This window comes from Pelecanus crispus, chromosome 11 (assembly GCF_030463565.1).
Source record: "Pelecanus crispus isolate bPelCri1 chromosome 11, bPelCri1.pri, whole genome shotgun sequence".
Classification (NCBI taxonomy): Eukaryota; Metazoa; Chordata; class Aves; order Pelecaniformes; family Pelecanidae; genus Pelecanus; species Pelecanus crispus.
The window spans coordinates 19,900,609-19,922,999 of record NC_134653.1 but is presented as its reverse complement, the minus strand read 5'-3'; the positions used below and the strand labels follow the sequence as shown (position 1 = coordinate 19,922,999).

General features: G+C 43.7%; 1 protein-coding gene across 2 annotated transcripts; it reads right to left on the bottom strand.

The window, feature by feature from the left end:
* Position 1: 1 nt before the first annotated feature.
* On the bottom strand, positions 2-22,391 carry TELO2 (telomere maintenance 2). 2 transcript variants are annotated; one of them, XM_075718194.1, is made up of 19 exons: positions 22,152-22,391; positions 21,521-21,589; positions 20,682-20,829; positions 20,210-20,312; positions 19,336-19,404; positions 18,260-18,401; positions 16,270-16,406; positions 15,404-15,492; positions 14,274-14,381; positions 13,565-13,650; positions 13,173-13,264; positions 12,023-12,139; positions 9,411-9,482; positions 8,685-8,855; positions 7,869-7,960; positions 6,967-7,066; positions 6,503-6,567; positions 5,738-5,853; positions 2-1,523 (listed from the first exon to the last, which is right to left on the bottom strand). In XM_075718194.1, exons 1-19 carry the CDS (start codon positions 22,354-22,356, stop codon positions 1,420-1,422), a joined length of 2,085 nt encoding a protein of 694 aa, XP_075574309.1. In that variant the 5' UTR covers positions 22,357-22,391; the 3' UTR covers positions 2-1,419. The 2 variants fall into 2 exon arrangements, with proteins under 2 accessions (XP_075574309.1, XP_075574310.1); XM_075718195.1 differs by having other exon boundaries at positions 14,274-14,378.

Below are 22,391 nucleotides of genomic sequence, written 5' to 3'. Positions count from 1 at the left end.
CAAGTTGACTTTAATACTAGGTCATTTATTCTGTCCTCATTAGGGGTCATATATCAGTCAACACACTGCTGCAGCAGGGCTTTTCGGTTATAACCAATTTTTGGTTATTTTTCCTGCTTGACTGTACAAGCAACAGTATTGAAGTTAATGTATTATCTCAAACACTGCATACAAAGATTCACATGTAGGTCCTGTAATGAAGCTGGGTTTAGTATTTTAATAAATTTGAGGGGGGGAAAAAACCCAACAAGCACCACATATTGTAACTTCAGGCTTTTTTCTGAGTACCAAAAAGAGCTGAGTAACCGAGGTGAAAACTCCCGAGCTGACAAAATTTTCAAGTACAACTTTGATCTGCTAAGGTGCTAACTTATTTGTCGTTCCCCAGAAGTCACAACTTCTGGAAACAATCTCTGTCCGACTTGCATAAAAGTCAAACTACTCCCCTACTGCGGAATGAAGGGAGTCTTCCCCCAACCCAAAGCTTTTGTATTTAAACACATCATAGCTTCATGCAGGCTAGAGCTACCATTTACAAAAATCTGGACTAAACCTCAGAATCACAGAATGGTTGGGGTTGGAAGGGACCTCTGGAGGTCATCTGGTCCGATCTTCCCTGCTCAAGCTGAGTCACTTTGAGCCAGTGAAGCTTCTTTCCAAACGCCACAGTTATGTCAAGCTACTCTGTACTAGTCAGATTTTAGGATGCAAATTTCTTCCCTGGCACAAGTAGGACCATAAGAAGTGAAGCCCAACATAAGCAACTAAAATTTTGCTCACCTTAAGCCTGTTACCCTGCCCCACGAAGCTGTATTTATAAAGTCACTCTCATACACTTCATATCAATCAGCCCTTCTGCTTAGAGTGATTTTTCTTTTTACTCTTTTGTGACTTGCTTCAAAACTTCGGGTGAATATGAAGTTTTTAAATTGCATGCTTTCAGGGATGAAGGGTGGGGGGAAATTTTAAGGCCAAAATCTGGACATTAGTTATCCTTTAATAGAAACTTACTTCTGTACTAAGATTATACAAAAAGAATTCCTGCTTTGTTCCTTCCTAACCACAGCACAGCTCTAGCTCAAGCCTTTAAGGTTTGGCACATTTTTATTTTTAGCAGAGCACTCAAACCTGCCAAGGTTATAAATAGCTGGGGGTGGGGACTGGGGAGGTGTGGGGAGGATGGCAGCTCTAGCCTACCTTCCTGCATCTGTACACTCCGTACCGGATAGCAATAGCTCACTAAATTGGCCTCCACTACAAAGTCCAGATGTCAAGTCAGGTTCGCTGGCTGACAGCTCTGCACCCTTCCCCCCTTCTTCCTCTTCTCCAGCCAGGTGACTGCTGAAGAGGCCCCAGCAGTGCCTACACACATGCAGCTGGCAAGAGTATGAGATAAAGGTAATTTCTTTTACGCTTCAGCTACGAAGGGACAGTTTTGAGTTTCTTTTTCAGGTTCTCCATCAGTAGCAAGTTCTGCAAGGCCAGCCTCCTGCAGTCCCCATCTGGATCTTTCTCTACCACATCTGTAAAAGAAGCAGCCACTGTTAGTTGGAAAATGGGAAAAACTGCCCTTCACCTAATGCTACCATTTCACTGACCATCACAGAATGGCACTAAACACAACAGCAAATGCAACTAAGTCTGCGCTGGACATCAGCACTTGCAGGAATTATGTTAGACCAGAAGGCAAAGATGCTCAAACTCGATCATCTTAAGCAGTATGAGTTTAGCTGAGCCCTGACTGTCACATGTGATAATGCTCAGTTCATTCTTGTAGCAGAAACTATTTAGTCAGTTGGGTTGAAACACTATAGAAACTGTCTGACTTTGCATTCCATGGGATAACCTCCATGCCAGAATTTATACTTGTGCCCTTGATCTATACATAACCTTTCTACAGCTGATCTACTAGCATGAATGCAGTTTGCAATTAGAAATCCACTTACTCAGAAGACTGAAGTTTCCATTCTGCCAATTCCTGCAATCTAAACAAATGCTTCCTCCTGAAATCTCTGGTCATGCTGCCCTTCAAATGGGGGAAAGAGGCAGGCCCCAAGATTCAACACATTCTCTGTTCCGAGAGATTAGTCTTCTGATAAACCACTAGTTCTTTCACACTGTATGCAACATGTAAGGGAGGGCATGAAGCTGCTTCCAGCAGCTGTTATTTCAGGGCCCCTTAATGGGCCTGCAAAGTAAAAACCAGGATGCACGCAGGATGTCTGAGCAGGGGGAGCCTGGAAGAGCAGAGAGTCTGTGTAAGGATATCCTGTACGCACAAGCAGTGTGCTCAGAGCCTGGTACTGTCAGCCCAAACACATGACTCATTCAGATGGAGTAGGGCTATTTATAACCTTAGGGAGAGCTTCACGATGGTGTTTCCATACTCCCTCTGCAGAAGTCAAAAAAGGGGGAGGTTACATGACAGATTAGTACAAGCTCAAAAGCCAAGAGACTGATGTTGGCACTATTTCTGATTGCCATGACCATGCCTTGAACTGCTGCCACCAAAAGGGAGACACAGGGCACCAGGGTATCATTCAGGTCCTTACATAAAATGAACTTACCTATGACATAGCTCTACAGCACTTGCAAGGGGTGGGGAATTCCCTCAAAGGCAGCTGCTGAGCAATCAAAGGAACTGTTTCCTAGAAACATTTAGGTATTCCCTCCCTCCCCTGGGAAAGATTAGGCTACTCAATCCAGCATGGCATTAAGGGCAATGACAGACAAGTACAAGGTGGATCCTAGCCTCTCGCCCCAGCTGAAATGTCCCAAAGCATCCACTAAGTAGACAGTACTGTGACAGTGACTGAAGTCGCTTCTTACACCACACTGCAAACACTTTCTAACAGGGAACAGTTCTAGTTACAGCCCAAAGGCTGAAGGGCAGGAACAGTCAGTCATATTCACATGATGAGCTACAGCAATCTGCATAGGTTGTGATATAACAACAAACTGAAGCAGATTTGTAGATTTTTACTAAATGCTTCATGTATAACATTTTCTAGCCCACTGTTCCTCATTGTGCTTTAGCCATAGAAGAAGAAATGTAGATGCTTTAAGCTGGAACCCAAAGTGGCGACTTCTCCTGGCCATTAGGCATGGTAGTAGAAGGCTTGCATCCTTGGCAGCCTATCATTTTCCCCAGCTACAGCAGTAGATCTAATACATGACACCTCTTGCAAATCTTGTCTGGAAGAGTCATGAAGCAACAGCAAGTCCACTAGCTCAAAACCATGATTCAGTCATAAAAGTAGGTCTCTAGTGACTGACTGCACCTGTTGGAGCAGCAAGGAGGAGCCCAGTGCCTCACTGTGACAGCTGTTTTACCAACAATCTTAGAGCAAAGAGCAAAGGCATAGCCCAAGAAGCTGTTGTGTTTCAGGAAGCAGCTCTAGAAGCCCTTTTAAATTGCATTTAAATCATATCTGACCAGACATGGAGCTGAGCTGTATTCTTTAAGGTTTCTGAATGGCTCTGACAACAATTTCCCCTTGTCCACTATACACACAACTGTGATCTTATCCTGCTCTCACTCCCACCAGGATCTACCATGCAATTTTCATGCAAAAGCACTACATGTGAAGAGATGGCTATTACACTACCTACAGGCATAAAAAGATGCTACTAGCTTTGTCGTCCTCCTCCTTCCCAAAATTACTCAATAAAAACAGATTATGCAGACCCTCATGCTGAAAATACATTTATAACATTCCTGGAAAGGCTTTACTTGGTAATAGCAGTGTTAACTGCAGAGACAAGCAGATTCCTCGGAGCACACCACATCATGGGAAAAGTAAAGTTTTCAGCCCCACAAGGCAGCTCTCTTCCTTTTAAAGGGCACAGAGCTCCACAGTCTGCAAGGATCAGAGGCCAGCTGTGGCAGTGTCACTTCCTGCCTGCTCCCTGTGGGAAGCCAACTCACTAAGAGTGAGAACGGTGAAGGAAACCAACCCAGGGAGTCACATGAGGTCCACTCAGAATACAGTGGAGGCTTCACAGCGACAAAGCACACAGCATTATTTCCTCTTGTACTTCCAGCACACTGCGATACCTGACCACCAATTTGTGCAGTTCCAGCCTACCAGAACCCACAAACACAGCTTTGTTGATGTAAGGTACGTTGGGTGCAGCATGCAAAGTCATTTGCCATCTTTCATAGGTTGTTCTTTCCATCAGCAATAGGAAGTTAGGAGATGGGGCTGTGCTCTTCTTCCTCCTATTTTTAGCACTAATGAAACCCATCTTCTGTGCACATGGTGTAAATAGGCCATAGAAGCCTTGTATGTTACTGCTGGTCAAAGTCACTGCCTGGATATAGTATGCAATATGACAGTACTTTTTTCAGCATGAAAAAAGGTGGTTGGACACTTAGAGAAAGGGAGCACATAAGGATAAGGAATTGGCTGGATGGTCACATCTAGAGGGTAGTGGTCAACGGTTCGATGTCCACATGGAGACTGGTGACAAGTGGGGTCCTCCGTACTGGGACCGGTGCTATTTAACATCTTCATCAATGACATAGACAGTGGGATCGAGTGCACCCTCAGCAAGTTTGCAGACGACACCAAACTGAGTGGTGTGGTTGACACACCAGGAGGACAAGATGTCATCCAAAGGGATCTGGACAAGCTGGAGAGGTGGGCCTGTGTGAACCTCATGAGGTTCAACAAGGCCAAGTGCAAGGTCGTGCACCTGGGATGGGGCAACCCCCAATATCAATACAGGCTGGGGGAAGAAGGGATTGAGAGCAGCCCTGCAGAGAAGGACTTGGGGGTACTGGTGGATGAAAAGCTGGACATGAGCCAACAATGTGCGCTTGCAGCCCCAAAAGACAACTGAATCCTGAGCTGCATCAAAAGAAGCATGGCCAGCAGGTCGAGGGAGGGGATTCTGCCCCTCTACTCTGCTCTGGTGAGGCCCCACCTGGAGTACTGCGTCCAGCTCTGGAGCCCTCGGCACAAGAAGGACATGGACCTGTTGGAGCGGGTCCAGAGGAGGGCCACAAAAATGATCTCGGGGCTGGAGCACCTCTCCTACGAGGACAGGCTAAGAGAGTTGGGGTTGTTCAGCCTGGAGAAGAGAAGGCTGTGAGGAGACCTTATTGCAGCCTTTCGGTACTTGAAGAGGGCCCATAGAAAGGATGGGGACAATCTTTTTAGCAAGGCTTGTTGTGACAGGACAAGGAGTAATGGTTTTAAACTAAAGAAGAATAGATTTAGACTAGACATAAGGAAGAAATTTTTTACAGTGAGCGTGGTGAAGCACTGGAACAGGTTGCCCAGAGAGGTAGTGGAGGCCCCATCCCTAGAAACATTCCAGGTCAGGTTGGACGGGGCTCTGAGCAACCTGATCTGGTTAAAGCTGTCCCTGCTCACTGCAGGGGGGTTGGGCTAGATGACCTCTAAAGGTCCCTTCCAACCCAAAGCATTCTATGACATAATACATTTTGGGATTTTTTTTGGTTGGCCTGTAAGGTGAGGAAAGTCAGACTTTGAAATGCCATACACAGCTCTCAGCTTATACTCTAGATACCTTGGCAATATGTCTGCACAGCACACAGTGTGGTCTGGTATTTGCCCTAAACTTAGAAGCAAGTGATAAATATGCTTATCATGCAAATCTCTGGTGCACAACCACTAGGACATTACTGCTACCATCACAATTAAAGACACGCTGCACAAAGACTACACCACTAATCAGAAAAACACTGGCGTACACCACCACATCTTACCTTCCAACCACGACTGAGTCTCCAGAAGCTCTTCTGTCATGTCTTCCAGAAGACGCTCCACAGGGACACTGAGGATCGTGGAGGAGATACAGGACAAAAGACCTTGGCGCACATACCTGTTGGAGAAAGACAACTGGTTAAGAGCCTGCGGCTTAATGCTCTACCTTTATTTCCTCACCTCAGGGGTTCTTCCGTTTTCAAATGTTTGTGGTTATGATGACTCTTACCTTACTCCCACTGATTAGGAGTGTAATCACGCACCAGCTAGCAGAGTGCCCACATACAGAGCCCCTGGCATGCTGTGGTGCAGGGAGTCTAGCATAATTCAGAGTCCTGGACAAATCTGAGATCAAAACAGAAATTGGATGTTTACAGCATTTTTGGCTACATGTCTTAATTTCTTTCCAGGGTTGAATGCTGGAATTGAATCTGAATTTTTCTGAGCTCCCTAAGTAAACATAGATGAAACTATGACATGGATAGTTGATCAAGAAATTTGTCATGCTTTCTATAGGTAATGACTGTACCTCCACACTAGAAGACACTAGCCAAGTTGATATGTTGGTCTGACATTAAAGCAATGCCTTCATTACATATTCTTGCAATACTCAGTCATAAGAACACAAGGCTGGAGGAGAGCATAGAGTTAATGCATTAAGTCATTGACATTCTCAGTCAGGTGCTAGTCTTGGACAAAGACAAACCATGGCTGGAGACTGGCTCGTAGCTGATCTTTAAAAATGAAGGCATACAACTACAACTCACGAGTCAGTGTGGAAACGCAGAGTCCAAACAAACTCCAGCAGTGCCTTTCCCATTGCAGTAACTGCCTGCAAAACAGGATTATGACAGAAACACTGAATACCTTCATATTCACACCACCCTACAGAACTGGACCTTGAGATACACTGTTGTGAAGATCAGGTTTACAATTAACTTTATTTTACAGATGAGGAAACTTACACAATAAAGTGATGTGATTTGCCCAACCTCCCAGAGAAGTTGACAGTTCTTCTATCAGAAGCAGCAAAAGATAGTGCAGTGGTGTGTTGAATCCCATGTCTCTTTTCTGACCATTTTTTCCCAGCCCTTTTTGCAACCCCTCAGTACATGTGACTCAAACTTGCTGCCAGTCTAAGTGTAGCCAGCCCTAGAGCACACTGCTATTTCAGAAGGCACCTCTGAGTTCCCAGGCTGGAAGTCTCTCCTGCTCATGCAGCCTTTCTTACCATAGTGTTGATAGCCAAGTACATCAGGATTGCTAAAGTGTGGACCAGTCTTCCAAGGACAAAGTGATCTTCCCCCAGGAGATCAAATGTTGTCAAAGGCCTGCAAGTGCAAGATACACAGTCCTGTAGCAGTGAGAAGGCTGATCAGTGCATCTTTGGAACAATCATGGTGGTTATGGCAGGGCAAACTGTCTCCCACAAGCCTGAATCCCTATGACAACAGTCATTATACAGTCATTTCCAGTTTAACACAGGCTACAGCTGTTCGCTCTCATCTTTGCTCCCAGACCAGTAATATCCTCTACTCTCACAGCAGGTATCACTTACTCTACCAATAGGCTTTACTTGGAAATAACTGCATGCAAAAGCTAGCACCACTGCCATACTAGAAACAAACCATTAAGACTGGTATTATAAGAATCTTGATTCTCATGGAATCAATTACTCAGCCTTCCTTAGGTAAGCAAAGACCTAAGTGATTGACAACAAACTGTGTCCTATAACATGGTCAACAAGGACCAGTCCAGGTGACAGGCCCAAACCTGTAGTCCAAGTTCTGCAGTTTTGTGTGAACCTCCCAATGTGGAGGGTCAGCCAAGACAACTGATTTGGTACTGCCAAAATCATCCACCTGTGTACCGGCTGACAGGTTATTCTTCATAATGTATTTTCACTTCTGCAGGGTCTTACATACTCTTGCCCAACAAGACTTCATAGGATAAGTCCAAGAAACCACAAACGTCTCCTCTCTAAGCTTTATACATGAGCCAGGCATCAGTGTGGTGTCACTGGCCTCCCACACAGCTTCTGGGCTTTAGCCTGCTGCTCTGAGGCAGGCAGAACAAGCAGAAAGGTTTACTGTGGCAGCTGCTAGGCCCGCATCCCAAGGTGTTCACACTCACCTGTCAAAGTGCTGAATCAATGGAAAAAAGAAGTGCCCAGCAACAGAATTGAACTCATTTGGGCTGGAAGCCAGTTCCACTTGAGACTGACCCTGTCCAAGAGAAAAATGAAGTCTAGATGCAAGATGCAGCATCTGACTCTTCCACTTCACTGGACACTGTCAAGACTATGGGTTCCTTGCAGCCATCCCACTGTCAGCCACTGCTTGCTTGTATGCCTATGGCTACTAGTTTCCAGACTGAATGGCTCACTTCCCACTTCGGATCCTCTCACACATCTAAATATTTCAGTATAATATAGCTCAGTACTGCTGGGTTAGAAATAAGAAACAAGAACATGCAAGGGATAAAGGAGTTTTGGAAAACAAGTTCTCCAGGATGAACCACAGGGTAGTTTTGGGAACTAGGAAACTGGCATCCATTTATCTCCCTGAAAAATCGGAAGGCTGAGACAGTCCAGTCCAGAGGCAACTGAACTGATGGAGGCTCTGGGATCTGTGAGGTGCAGTCACAGCTCCCTGCAGTGGCCAGACAAGCTCAGAACAAGCATAGAACAACAACTATCCCTCAATGCAAAGCAAGAGTTCAAGGTTTATTTTCCTCTCCCTGCCAGGAGAGCACTACAGGAGTTGGTACTTTGCACCAAAAGATTCAGCCAGATACTAAGATAAATTTATATTTTAAGTTACACAGTCTTTCCTTTGGATTGGGCCCAATTTCACAGGTATTTTGCTCTTTCCAGACAGAACTACAGCAACTCCTAGCGTCCCTATTTTTGCTGGATTTGACATTATTTTGTTTCTGCCCTGGCCTTACCATAGCAAATCTCCGAGTCTTGCTTTTGATCCTCTGATCAACAATTCTTCTCCAGTCCTTAGAGCTGTCACTTCCAGGAAGGAGCTGGAGACAAGGTTTTTGGGCACCAGAATGCTTGGTATTCCCATAGAATTTGGGATAGGACAGTTCCTTAGCTGACAAAACCAATATCTAGATGAAAAAGAGGTAGGTTCTGTTAAAAAGCAGTAATCCCTGTACTAGGGAACAAAACAACAGTTACCTGCACCCACACTGATAGGAACAGCACGGCAGAAAGGCACAACAGGTTTAGCATGAAGAACAGCAAGGTAACTGACCCCCAAACAACCAATTGGCTCTGAGGTACTGACCAAGCACCTGAAACAGAACAGTGGCTCCTTCTTCAGACACAGTAAGCAAAATGATGCAGAAGGAGTCACAGGCAGATTGCTGTCTTTCAGAAAGTGAAGATATAACAGACTGATGACATGTTAGGAAACAGTGGCTTCTCCCAGGCAAATGACCATCGTATGTTTTGCATTCTGCGGGGAAGGATCGCTGTATAATTGGAGTGTAGCAGGGTTACAAACAAGAGGGAAATGCCAGGCACAAATACTAACTTAAGAGATTCCCATGCCTCTGCCTCCTCCTACAAGGAATAAAAGGTAACCCCATTACATCTCAGGGAAACAGCACTGGTGCAACAAAGACACAATGAAAGTGGAAAGTGAAAAGAAGAGCACTTACATCAAGAATGTCCATGCGCTGACGAAGACTGTAGTTCAGAGAGTAGAATTGGGAGGTCAAGTACTTCGCTACCTGTACAGAAAAATCAAAGCACAATGAACACAAACCCAGGCTGGAAACAGCCTTCCCACTAATTCTAAAAGCACTCCATTTCAGGAGAACTCCTGCTTCCTGTTAGTTAACAAGCCTCCAAGAGAAGGGAAGAGACATGCTGTGCAAATAGGGGAAATGCAGACACTTCCACTTCTAGATTCTCCCAAAGGAAGTAAATGACGAACGGGACTTTGCCATTCTTCTCTCCTTCCTATGCAAAGGTACCCAAACAACTGCCACAGCAGCTTTGGCACTTTGAACGAGACCTTAGTGTGACGTTTCAATACTTAAAGGGGGCTTATTTAGAAAGATAGAGAGAGACTTTTTACCAGGGCCTGTACTGATAGGACGAGGGGTAAAGGTATTAAACTGACAGAGAATAGATCTAAATTGGACATAAGGAAGAAATTCTTTACTATGAGAGTGGTGAGACACTGGAACAGGTTGCCCAGAGAAGCTGTGGATGCCCCATCATAGGAAATGTTCAAGGTCAGATTGGATGCAGCTTTGAGCAACCTCACAGAATCATAGAATCGTTTAGGTTGGAAAAGACCTTTAAGATCATCCAGTCCAACCATTAACCCAACACGACCAAGCCCACCACTAAACCAACTCAGGGTAGAGTAATGATTAATTTCATGTTTCCTGGCTTGGTGGCTGGATTATTTTTTAATGAAATAAAACTAGTAATCATTAAGGTTGGAAAGGACCTCTAAGATCATCAGTCCAACCATCAGCCCAACACCACCACGCCTACTAAACCACGTCCCAGAGTGCCATGTCTACATGGTTTTTGAACACCTCCAGGGATTGTGACTCCACCACCTCTCTGGGTAGTCTGTTCCAATGCTTGACTACCCTTTCCGTGAAGAAATTTTTCATAACACCCAATCTAAACCTCCCCTGACGCAACTTGAGGCCACTTCCTCTCGTCCCATCTATAGTTACCTGGGAGAAGAGACCAACACCCACCTCACTACAACCTCCTTTCAGGTAGTTGTAAAGAGCAATAAGGTCTCCCCTCAGCCTCCTCTTCTCCAGGCTAAACAATCCCAGTTCCCTCAGCCGCTCCTTGTAAGATTTGTGCTCCAGACCCTTCACCAGCTTTGTTGCCGTTCTCTGGACATGCTCCAGCAACTCAATGTCTTTACTGTATTGAGGGGCCCAAAACTGGACACAGTATTTGAGGTGTGGCCTCATCAGTGCCGAGTACAGGGGGACAATCACTTCCCTGCTCCTGCTGGCCACACTATTCCTGATTGTCTTGGTTTCGGCTGGGATAGAGTTAATTTTCTTCCTAGTAGCAGGCATAGTGCTGTGTTTTGGATTTAGCATGAGAAGAATGTTGATGACACGCTGATGTTTTTAGTTGTTGCTAAGTACTGCTTATGCTAGTCAAGGACTTTTCAGCTTCCCGTGCTCTGCCAGGTACACAAGAAACTGGGAGGGGGCACAGCCAGAATAGTTGATCCAAACTGACCAAAGGGCTATTCCATACCATATGACGTCATGCTCAGTATATAAACTGGGGGGGGTTGGCCGGGGAGCAGCGATCACTGCTCAGGAACTGTCTGGGTATCGGTCGGTGGGTGGTGAGCAATTGCATTGTGCATCACTTGCTTTGTATATTGTTATTATCATTATTATATTATTATTATTATTATCATTTTACCTTATTTCAATTATTAAACTGTTCTTATCTCAACCCGGGAGTGGTTTTTTTCACTCTTACTCCTCCAATTCTCTCCCCGATCCCATCGGGGTAGGGGGAGTGAGCGAGCGGCTGCGTGGTGCTTAGTTGCTGGCTGGGGCTAAACCATGACACTGATACAAGCCAGGATGCTGTTGGCCTTCTTGGCCACCTGGGCACACTGCTGGCTCATGTTCAGCCGGCTGTCAACACCTCCAGGTCCTTTTCCGCCGGGCAGCTTTCCAGCCACTCTTCCCCAAGCCTATAGCGTTGCATGGGGTTGTTGTGACCCAAGTGCAGGACCTGGCACTTGGCCTTGTTGAACCTCATACAGTTGGCCTCAGCCCATTGATCCAGCCTGTCCAGATCCCTCCGCAGGGCCATCCTACCCTCCAGCAGATCGACACTCCCACCCAGTTTAGTGTCATCTGCAAACTTACTGAGGGGGCACTCAATCCCCTCATCTAGATCATTAATAAAGATATTAAACAAGACTGGCCCCAAAACAGAGCCCTGGGGAACACTGCTTGTGACCGGTCACCAACTGGATTTAACTCCATTCACCACAACTCTCTGGGCTCGGCCATCCAGCCAGTTTTTTACCCAGCGAAGAGTACACCTGCCTAGGCCATGAGCCACCAGCTTCCCTAGGAGAATGCTGTGGGAGACAGTGTCAAAGGCTTTCCTAAAGTCCAGGCAGATGACATCCACAGCCTTTCCCTCATCCACTAGGCGGGTCACCAGCTCATAGAAGGAGATCAGGTTGGTCAAGCAGGACCTGCCTTTCATGAACCCAACTGGAAAAAGGAAAGCAGTAAGAGGGACTCACAGGTATTGGATCTGTTGTTAAAACAGCTACTTGAGCTCTCTGACGGAGCTCCACAAAGCCTTCAATACAGGTCTTCTCCTCCAGATGCAGTAGTATTTTTACCAGCTCCACGCTAACCTGCTCAAAATGTGAAAAAAAGTAATCAAATCCCTGCAGGTGGTTTTTTTCCTCACAGGATTTACACACCATTTCTAACGTTTAAGCAAAGACAATGAGGGTATGGAATATAGGCAACTTGTCCATTACTTAGGAAGGAGAGAAAACACATTAAGCTAAATGCCATCAAGAGAGATTTCTCAAAACACTGAACAACCCCCTATGCCAATTTCTCATCCAAAAACCCAAAGTGAATGTGGACAAAGTGGTGGCATCATGACATAGGAGGACTTGTCACTATAACTGATGGGTTAAAGGGTACAGCACCACACCCAAAGCCCATTCAGTTCAGCAACATGTCTGATGAGCAGCAGCAGATTGCGCATTGTTTACCAGACTACGCCCTTTCCCTTTCTCAGCTGGCAGAGGCCTGTATCTCTGCCACCTTCAAGTGTTCACTAACAAGTGGTGGTGAGCACTCATCACACTGGTGACCTTATCCCAGGTTCCTCTCACCTGAGCTTTTCATCTTGACCAGTACAATCCAACTACTCCCTCCAGAAGACATTATGTTTGTACAAGCAATTAGGGAAAGTCCATTTGATTTTATACCCCTTTTTGTGGGGGAACAACAATTAAATTAAATTTCAAGTCAAAATCAAATCCAAAATTAAAATCAATTGGTCTGTGGAATTCGTGGCTGCTCTGTAAAATGCATTTCTAATTTTTTTTGCCCAGCACAAAGCACGGAGCTTCCTCTGCTTCCTCACATTACTGGCAAGCTCTACTTGCAATGCATTTAATTTTCAGCGCTGGAGCTGCTAAATGCCATACTATTGGCAGCACTTTTGCCTGCTTCTTTGTTCCTTTGTGCTCTGTAGCCTCACCTCCAAAGCAACTATTTCCTTCTATCTCCCCTCCCACGTTGAAAGCTTTAAATACAGGTACACATTAGCCTGGCCTGCTGCTCTGTTGGCATGTTTAGTCTCCTCACGAGGGCAAAGGGATAATCCTGTGTTACAGCCCACCAGTAACATAGTTCATACTACTTCACCTCTCTTGTTGCTGATGGATTCTTTCGAACCAAGCTCTCAAGAGCCTTGACTGTAGCTTCCCATTTGTCCACATCTTCAGATCCTGTCAGGACTGAAGATAATCAAAAGAAAAACAAAAACTATTAACAGAATGGTTGTGCTTGGGTATATACCCCCAACTCTCTTCTGCCAATAGTTTGTCTTGTTATAGGCAGATATCACTGACTCAGCACATGACCGGCATTAGGAACTAGACTGAAATTGCTCAGAAATTACAGTTCAACACTTTAGCCCAGATTACTGAAATCCTACAGCTTCTTCAAATTAGCTCAGAGAAAAAATAAACCTACACAGAGATGATTCCTCCAAAACCACTAAGAAATAGATAAAGACTCAGCCCAAAATCTCCTACCTTCAATACAGTCTCGGATATACACAGGAGCCTTAGTCTTTAGTTCTTTATCCTCTGACATGTCATAAGGGATGAGGTCATCATCACTGTAAAAGAAATAAAAGCAGAAGTTAGTCTATGGGGTATAGATGTTCTTCCTTTCCCCAGCTATCCACACAAAAGGGAAAGAACCAGCACATATATTGTCATAACACCATCATTCTTGCATCATCCAGCAGCACTGCTGAAGCCTAGCCTGAAAGGGTTCCTTAGGAAGTTCTGTGAATTACTCTGAAGTGCAGTGAAAGAGCACTTCTGTGACCAGATCTGGAACCGGATCTCCTGGTCAAGTGCAGGAAGGAGTCAGGTGACCAAAAGACTAGAAGCTGATTCTTGAGATCTACTTATACATTGCTAAAGTGACAGAATAAGGCAGGCCCACTATTAAAATGGGTAGATATAGCCATAATTCCGGGAAACATTTATCTAAGTCAAACGGAATAAATACAATGGCTGTACATAATGTGGGCTTTGCTTACATTATTGACTAACATACTTGCATGCAATTTCCTACACAAAGTCTTACTCTGCTGCATACAACTCAGCTGAACAAGGTCAGAAAGCACAAGATTTGCCAAGAAATGTAGCTACCACCAACTCCCTTCTCCCCTATCTGCTCTTAAGAACCTGCCATTTATTTTCCATTTCCTACTAGTTTCTTGCCCCATACCTGTCAAGCTCAGCATCCGACTCATCTAGCATCACAGGGGCTGCTGGATGTGATTTCTTGTTACTTTCCAATACCAATGGCAGTACAGCATCTGCTTTCTCATTCCTGCTGAGGAACAAGAAGTATTAAAATCAATAAAGTAACAGTCCTTATTCACAACCAAGAAACTATCCACACCATCAACCCTTGCTGCCTAAACAGAATGGCAGATAATTATTTCTGCTGCAGTCTCCTACCTAGCTTGGCTGACACAAGGAACAAAGTCCTGGGAAGGAGAATGGGGTAAGTGGAGAAGAGAAGCAGAATCTCTTAACAGAAGAGCAGTGGATAACAAAAAGTGTTGTGTTCCCCCTGCACTAACCTGTACCTAGGACTGCTAAGGAAAGACTCATCTGTGATAAGTGGATCACACTGGCCTGCACCATATTTGAAGCTGTGAATGAAACTGAACAAATGGGGAAAAAACATCTTTAACCATCGGTAGTGGAATGAATACAGTAATGGAGAAATTTTTTTCTGTCTCTGTACCTATTTCTGTGGACTTTGTCATTGTCCTTTCATCTTTCTGCTTCTCAAATGCTGTCTCAAACAGTTGTCTACGCTGATTATGCCCCTAAAATGGGAGCAATAAATATTCTGTATTTCATTGGAGTGCTGGACAGCTTCATTTGCTAATAACATGAGGTGCTTCATTCATCTGCTGATAAAACTAAGTGCTTCAAAAAACCTCAGCGTATGCTATGGAAGTTAAGAGCACCAAAAAACCAGTCTTTAGATTGACAGATATGCTAGATTTTTGTTACTGATGAATGGGCTGGGGGCATATGGCCCAAATGCCAGATTTCCAGATGTGAACAGAAAGGCCCATTTGATTCTACCCAGAGACACATAAGACCCCTAGAAACTACAGCATGGTTTCACCACGTGCAGCTATCAAACAAGCAATTTTAGCACATACAACCATTTGAATTATGAATTTAACACAACTACGCTGCATTGTAAGAATAAGGTACATTATCATGCTTAAGAATATATAAGGCATCTTGAATACAGTTCTAGTATCTAACTCAAAAAAAGGTATGGAGAAAAGCAAAAAGATGGCATGGAGATGAATAGTAGCAATATCTTACTCATCATCTGAAAGGCTGGGGACAACACAGAATGGTGGAGTCTGCACCAGAAGGGACTTCAATTCTCTTGCTTCATCATCTTCTTCATACTAGACATTCAGAATAACTGTTACTGCACTCTATTTGATAGCAAATATGCCCTGCATTCAACATTTGACCCTTCTGCTGTGCGCAAATGAAGACTGAATCATGAGCAGATGGACCCACACAAATCCCATTTGTTTCAATCACTGTTCTTCCAGCAGTAATGTATTTATGCTGTATAGTGATCTGTGCCATATATAATCTTTGTCCCTGTATTTAACAGTAGTACCTGATCAGGCCTTGCCTGAATGTCATTTACAATCTTTAAAACATTTAATAAATGTCAATGTGACATTAGGGATAATGCAGGTTTTTAAAGAATTAATGTGATGTGAAACAAAACTCTACCGGAAATAGCAGAGCATATATCCTTGTGTCAGTCTTGAAAATCTCAACTCAGAGCAGGTCTTCCCACCATGTCAGGGACTGAATGTTCACCACTGGTTTAGGTTTGAAGTTCCCTCTCAAGTTCCATGGGTCAGATTCCAATTCCCTCATGTAATACCATAATCCTCTAGCAGTTCTTTGTTACCGTCAGTTTATCCTGAACTTTGTCATCAGATTACGCTCTTAAGGTCACTCTCAGCCACCTGGCTATTTTCTATACAATTGGTTTTTGTAAACAGATATCCTCTCTTTTTGAAAATGTTGCCACCTGTCCTTAGTTCCAGATAAGTATTAGAACTTGCTATAATGCCCTGGATCACCTGGTTTAAAGCTTTTCTTTCCTCTAAGCCCTGCACACCATGCACACCAGACATAAATTTCATTATAACCTTCACCTGAAACTTCAGGACAGGCCCATCAGTGTTTATTTTTGAACAAATGCTCTCTGCCACAATCATTCCCAGACGCCGTATTTGTGGCACATTGCTGTCTAAGTGGCATTTCACACCCTCCATCATGCTTGTGAGCAGCTCTGAAAAAAACCAAACAGTGCATGAAACGACGACAGGAACATCCATCCATATTTACGCTGGTTCCCTGAGAGGGCATCTTCAGCCACTCACCACCTAATAATGGGTAGAAAGATAGGCAGGGCAGATGCAACTGTGACTTCTCTTTCTGCAGTGGCAGTATTGCCCTTCAGCACCAATATAATAAATGCATGCTTTTTCGTGGGGTACAAAGTCAACAAAACATATATATAATATAATATATATAAGTATTCTAAATTTGGAGTATTTTGGTTTTCACTGAAACAAAGAAGGATGGTAAGTCAAGTCAATCTTTAGCTTGTTTTTAGAGTGCTTCAAAGCCACTTAAGTGAAATGCCATGTTTTGAGGAAGCTACAAATTCTGACTAGTACAACAATCATGGAGGTAGAAATTTCCCTCACTACCTAGGTAAGCTGAAGCAGGCAGATAACACCAGTATTTCTCAGCCCAGAGAATGATGGTTGCCAGCTGTCCTGGTTTCAGCTGGGATAAATTTTCTAGTAGGTGGCATAGTGCTGCATTTTGGATTTAGTATGAGAATAATGCTGATAACACACTGATGTTTTAGTTGTTGCTAAGTAGTGCTTACTAGTCAAGTACTTTTTCAGCTTCCCATGCTCTGCTAGGGGCACAAGAAGCTGGGAGGGAGCATAGCCAGGACAGCTGACCCAAACTGGCCAAAGGGATATTTCATACCATATGACAACATGCTGAGTGTATAAACTAGGGGGGGAGTTGGCAGGGGGGTAGTGATCACTGCTTGGGGACAGGCTGGGCGTTGGTCAGCGGGTGGTAAGTAATTGCATTGTGCATCACTTGTTTTGTATATTCTTTTATCATTATTATTATTATTTTATTTTCCTTTCTTGTCCTATTAAACTGTCTTTATCCCAACCCACGGGTTTTACTTCCCCCACCCCCCACCCCAATTCTCTCCCCCATCCCATTGGGGCAGGGAGCAGGGGGGAGGGTGAGCAAGCGGCTGTGTGGTACTTAGTTGCTGACTGGGGTTAAACCACACCAGTTTTACCATGCAGGCTTACTGCTGTTGGACTGACCTCCTTCAACTCAGAAAAGCTTATCTTTGCAACAGTTGTTAGATAAAAAACAAGATTATAAAACTACAGTACTGTTAGTAAATAACAGGTCACTTATTCACCTAAAGACGAATTAATTCTAGAATGAAACAGATGAACAGGTCTTTAAGTCAAGCTTCTCACCCCTCGAAAGACACAGAGAAGTAACTCTAGACATTGGACTGATTTTTTTTATTGCAACAGAAATGGAAATTTTAGACCAGGACCCCAATGTGCTACGCACTGTATGAATACAGAATAGGAGGTCCTTGCTGGTAACTCACTATCCCTACTCACCTCACACTGAGGGGAGCAGAATGACACGGAAGAATGCACATGGATAGTCAGAGTCCAACCAAACAGCTTTTTATCCTTGGTGTACTTTCCCCTGTCCCCTTTGAAGCCTTACTCATGTTCCAACAGTAAGCCTATAAATTGCATATCACACCATTCCTCTAACAAGTCCCAGAGTCAATCCTGATTTTCCTGTGACAAAACTTAAGGGTTCCTAGACCACTGTTCAGGTAAGAACATTAGTTCAAAGATATCGTTCTCCAATTTTATAATTTATATCTATGCACTTGGAATTATATTATATCAGTGCTAAAGAAAAAGAGGATTCCAGGAGGCTACACTGCTTGCTGAAATGAAGATGGGACAATTTTGTTTATCTACAGACCAAAACAAGATGTTTTTCTACTTACAGTCAGACCTTCTGTTACACAAATCTAACCTCTACTTCTCCCACTGCCCTCACCTTGTCTGCAGCTCTTGATTTCAGGCTCCTTCAGGTGGGAGAGGCAGATAAGGATGGCCTTGCTAATATACTGCTGCTGCTCAGGTGGAGAGTGTTTCACAGCACTGCTGCTGCCCCAGGTCTCCAAGAGTTCTTGCAGCACCTGAATTGGAGAACTCAAGTTGGCCTGAAATGGATATTTTCTACACACAAGTAATCTTCTTTTTCAAGCACATTTTTTAAATGTGCTTTCTTACAGCACATCATATATTCTCATGGTTCTTTGGTCTTCATGCTTCCCAGTGAACTTTACACTTCCTACAAATGGAGCTAACTTTGTATTTCAGGGCCCTAAACATACTGTGTTTGACCAGCTGAGAACTCCGCACCACCTTCATTTAATATATTGTTAAATATATATATTTTTTTTAAAAGTGATAAATATTATACAGAGTAATAGGTATTACCACCAAAAAACAGTATGATATTATATGGTTTTCTGTGATTTTAGTCCAATCTTATATAACTGCCAGTACTTCCAGATAATTAGAATAATAGAACACATAACCAGTGCAAAAAAAAAAAAAAATTGACAAAACAGTAGAGATTTCCAGAGATACGAATTTCCTAGAAGTTCCGTCACACTGCTGACTTGGAAAGGGAAAATATCTGCACCCCCACTGAGGAAAAGGTAGATGAGAGAGATTCTGAAGCATCAACCATTTGGCACACAGACAGCTCTTAACCAACTTAATCACTTGCTGCCATCTGCCCAACTACACAAATAGGGGATGACAGAGGAGTCTGAGAAGGATGGAGGACATGAGACATCTACTGAAATCCAAGCCTCATTAGTTTTGCTACTTGGAACACAATTTACCAATTACATGTGAAAAACTAACACCAGCAGTGCAGAAGGTCTTTGATTTGTATATCATAATTTAATTGTGATATGGTAGGGCTTCCCTCACTCTTATGAACAGTAACAGAAGTGTCTTAGAGAAGTACCAGAATTGTGCACCCCACAGACACACGTACACACACACAGCAGAACTTTTTCCATCAGATATCTCACCAACCATGTTACTTAACCTTACTTTGATCAATAAGGCACGCCGAAGGCTATCCAGGGACAGGTAGCCAAGGAGGTTCTGCAGCACTGCAGTCTGCAATGAAAACCACAAGTCTTGCTTTAACTGGGCATAAAGTTGTCATCCAGCAATGACAAATGTATATCTTTACTACCTTAACCTTTTCATTCTAAAGGACTGGTTGACAACATTCAGAGACAAAAAAGTAAGCAAATTTAAAAAAAAAAATAATAAATCACACACACACATGCAGTTGCTGATTAAGTACATGGAAAAACAGGGCAGGAATACAGTACAGTATTTTTACCATCAAAACCAGATCAGCACAGTCCCAGGCAAACACAGAACACAAAGTCTAGAGAACATCTCTCACAACAATATCACAAGCCACAGAACACTTCCTAATACCTTGTGACAAACTTAGGTGCACATGGAAAAAAAGAAAAACAAACCAGTCCTTGTCTCATCTCTTCAATCTAATTCTTATCCCTGAGGGTGGGTCATGGCTTCTTCAGTCTCTCCTTTCAGATTCTAAATTAACTAGATGTCTCCAGCTCCCCAGAACACTGAAATTATGTGCAAATAATCATTTGGTTCCAGAAAAAGAGTGCAGTAATTCCACTAATTGCCATCAACCCTGAGAAAGCACATGAATCCCATGATTTCAAAGCAACTGTTTACCACTCCCTCTTCATTATGTTCAACTGAGGGGATGCAAGTAAACAGCTGCACAGCTCAGGTACATGTGGAGAGACTGAGGACTGATTTCAGAATGAAGAGTTAAATCTTACTCAAGAAGACCTGGAGCTCAGCTAAAAAACACACTGGCACTTGGGAAAAACAGGCATTACTACACCACTGTTCAATGCAGAGTCCTTACCGTGTGGCAATACTGCAAGAGCAGCACCTTCTGTGTCACCACAAACTGAGCTTTCTTGTTTTTCACTACCAGGTTCCCCAGCAACCTAGACAAGATGTCTGCCCTAGCAAGACAGGTCAATAGCAAAACATTAGGAATCCATGTAATTACTGTCATGCTGCTACTAATCATAGGAAATTCTGTGAGCTGCTATTTGCAACAAAGTCTCTAAAACACCTCTAAACTTTAAGAGTGAGTCAGTAATTGCAAAGAATGTTTTCACTTGTTTTTTCACTGCATTTTAAGGAATGGTGCAGGTTCTACCTGAGAGGGAACAATCAGCTGCTTTACCCCTAGAGTCTCTCAGGAAATGGCACTGTAAGAAACCACCTACACAAACACACGTCAGCATCTTTCAGAAACTGATTCTGCAAGTATTCGTGAAAAAATTCCAGCCTTTGCTCTGGATCAGGGAGGAAAGCAGAGTTCTTACCCGGGTGCTCTCTGCACAAAACCAAGGACCACTGCTTCCATACAGCGGTCTGGCACACATTCAACCAATCGCCAGCATATTCTTTGCCAGATGCAGTCTGACTTGGTGAGATCCATTAGGCGGGGTACCAAAACATTCAGAATTTCCTCTTAAGTGGAAGAGAAAACAGGTAAATACACCAGATGGACAGAACCAGTGCAACAGTACTCAAGGTCAGCCTGCAAATTTCAAGATCCTTACAAGATGAAGAAATACAACGTACAGTTTGCAGTTCTAAATTGTTCCTGTGGTAAGAACTAACCTAAGCAGCCTAAGGAACTTCCAAGTATTCCTCATCACAGTAAAAAGCCAGAAAATCTTTCCTCTTCTTCCCCAGCCCTGTTAACTCCTTCTGCATCCAGTGGCTTCAAAATCCTAAGCAAAGCCAGACTGAAGGCTACTCACATGAAAGAGTTATTACATATGGGCAGCGATTTATGCTGGTATTTACAAGGCACTTTCAGACCCTGGATGAAAAGCACTAGAAGAGCATTTAATAGTTACACCCCAAATGGCAGGATGAGAAGGCTAATAAGCTCATCAGTTTTTGAGAGGAGAACAGATGACATTCATGTGGGCTGACAGAAAAGCATCAACATCTATCAGAAGTAGCCTCAGAAAGCAGAGAGCAGCCTGTACAGTCTAACTCACAAAACCTCCAAAGTATTAACTGGTCAGTCTCCCACTCCCTCTCTTGATCATCATCATAATCATCCTTCCGTACTAAATACAGTAAATACAGACTTCTGTACTAAATACAGACATTCCCCCTCCCCAAAATAGTATTGTAAACCACTTACTTTGTCTCCCATGAACGCATACCTTCCCCAGGACATGAGAAACAAAAGAGATTGAGCAATCCAAGCCACCTGGGATAAAACAGACACAAACTTAACAAGAGCATCACCAGCATCCTCCAAACAACCTTCAGAAGGAGGTGCATACACTTCTACAAGTACTGAAGCCTGAAAACACAGATTAACTTTTTCTCTTGAAGAATCATCTCTTCCTTCCTCCACCACCTGCCTTCAGGCACAAAACAGCATCCAGTATTATTTATACACAGTGACAGTCAGAAGACTACAGTAACTCAGTCCCAGTTTAACACAATGATAACAAGCCACTGGTTCAATCAGTACTGTTTAAATCTTCCATACAATTACTTCAGCACAGACCAAGTGACCACAATTAACCTTTGGCAACAGATGACGCTATTTAACAGCTTGTAGGACTGCAGCTTTCAGTGGGATTTTAAAAAGCCTCAGACATCTTCCTCATTCCTGGTATCTTATGCTTTTAAGGACAATGAACTTCACCCTGAAGGATGAACATGAGGCTCTGCAATACCCATTATCTGTATTTCAAGCACCAGCCATGCACAGAACATTTCTTCGGAAGAGCCATCTCTATAGCACTGTCCTGCAATCTTACCTCTTAGAGAATTGGAGATCTTCTGCAGCACCTGGATAATTGCACCACCCAAGAGAGGAAAGTAGTTCTGTGGGAAAAATACTGGCGGGTTTCTCCCCTGGAGTTTATTGCTCACATGATCAGGCAAACATACAATCTTGTTGAGCAGGGCCTCTTGCAGCTCAGGCGAGCCAGCCTGTGCTTGCTGCTGACAGACCTCCCACATCAGGGCTGAAATCTGTCCCTCCTGCAGGAACCGTT

Coding starts and splice junctions, on each gene's coding strand:
- TELO2 (XM_075718194.1), bottom strand. CDS start 22,356: ATGTGGGAGGTCTGTCAGCAGCAAGCACAGGCTGGCTCGCCTGAGCTG. Junction 14,382..15,403: donor CCCAGCCTTTCAGATGATGA/GTAAGATATTGC, acceptor CTTGTTCCTCAG/CAGGAATGAGAAAGCAGATG. Junction 7,067..7,868: donor TTGATTCAGCACTTTGACAG/GTGAGTGTGAAC, acceptor TTGCACTTGCAG/GCCTTTGACAACATTTGATC.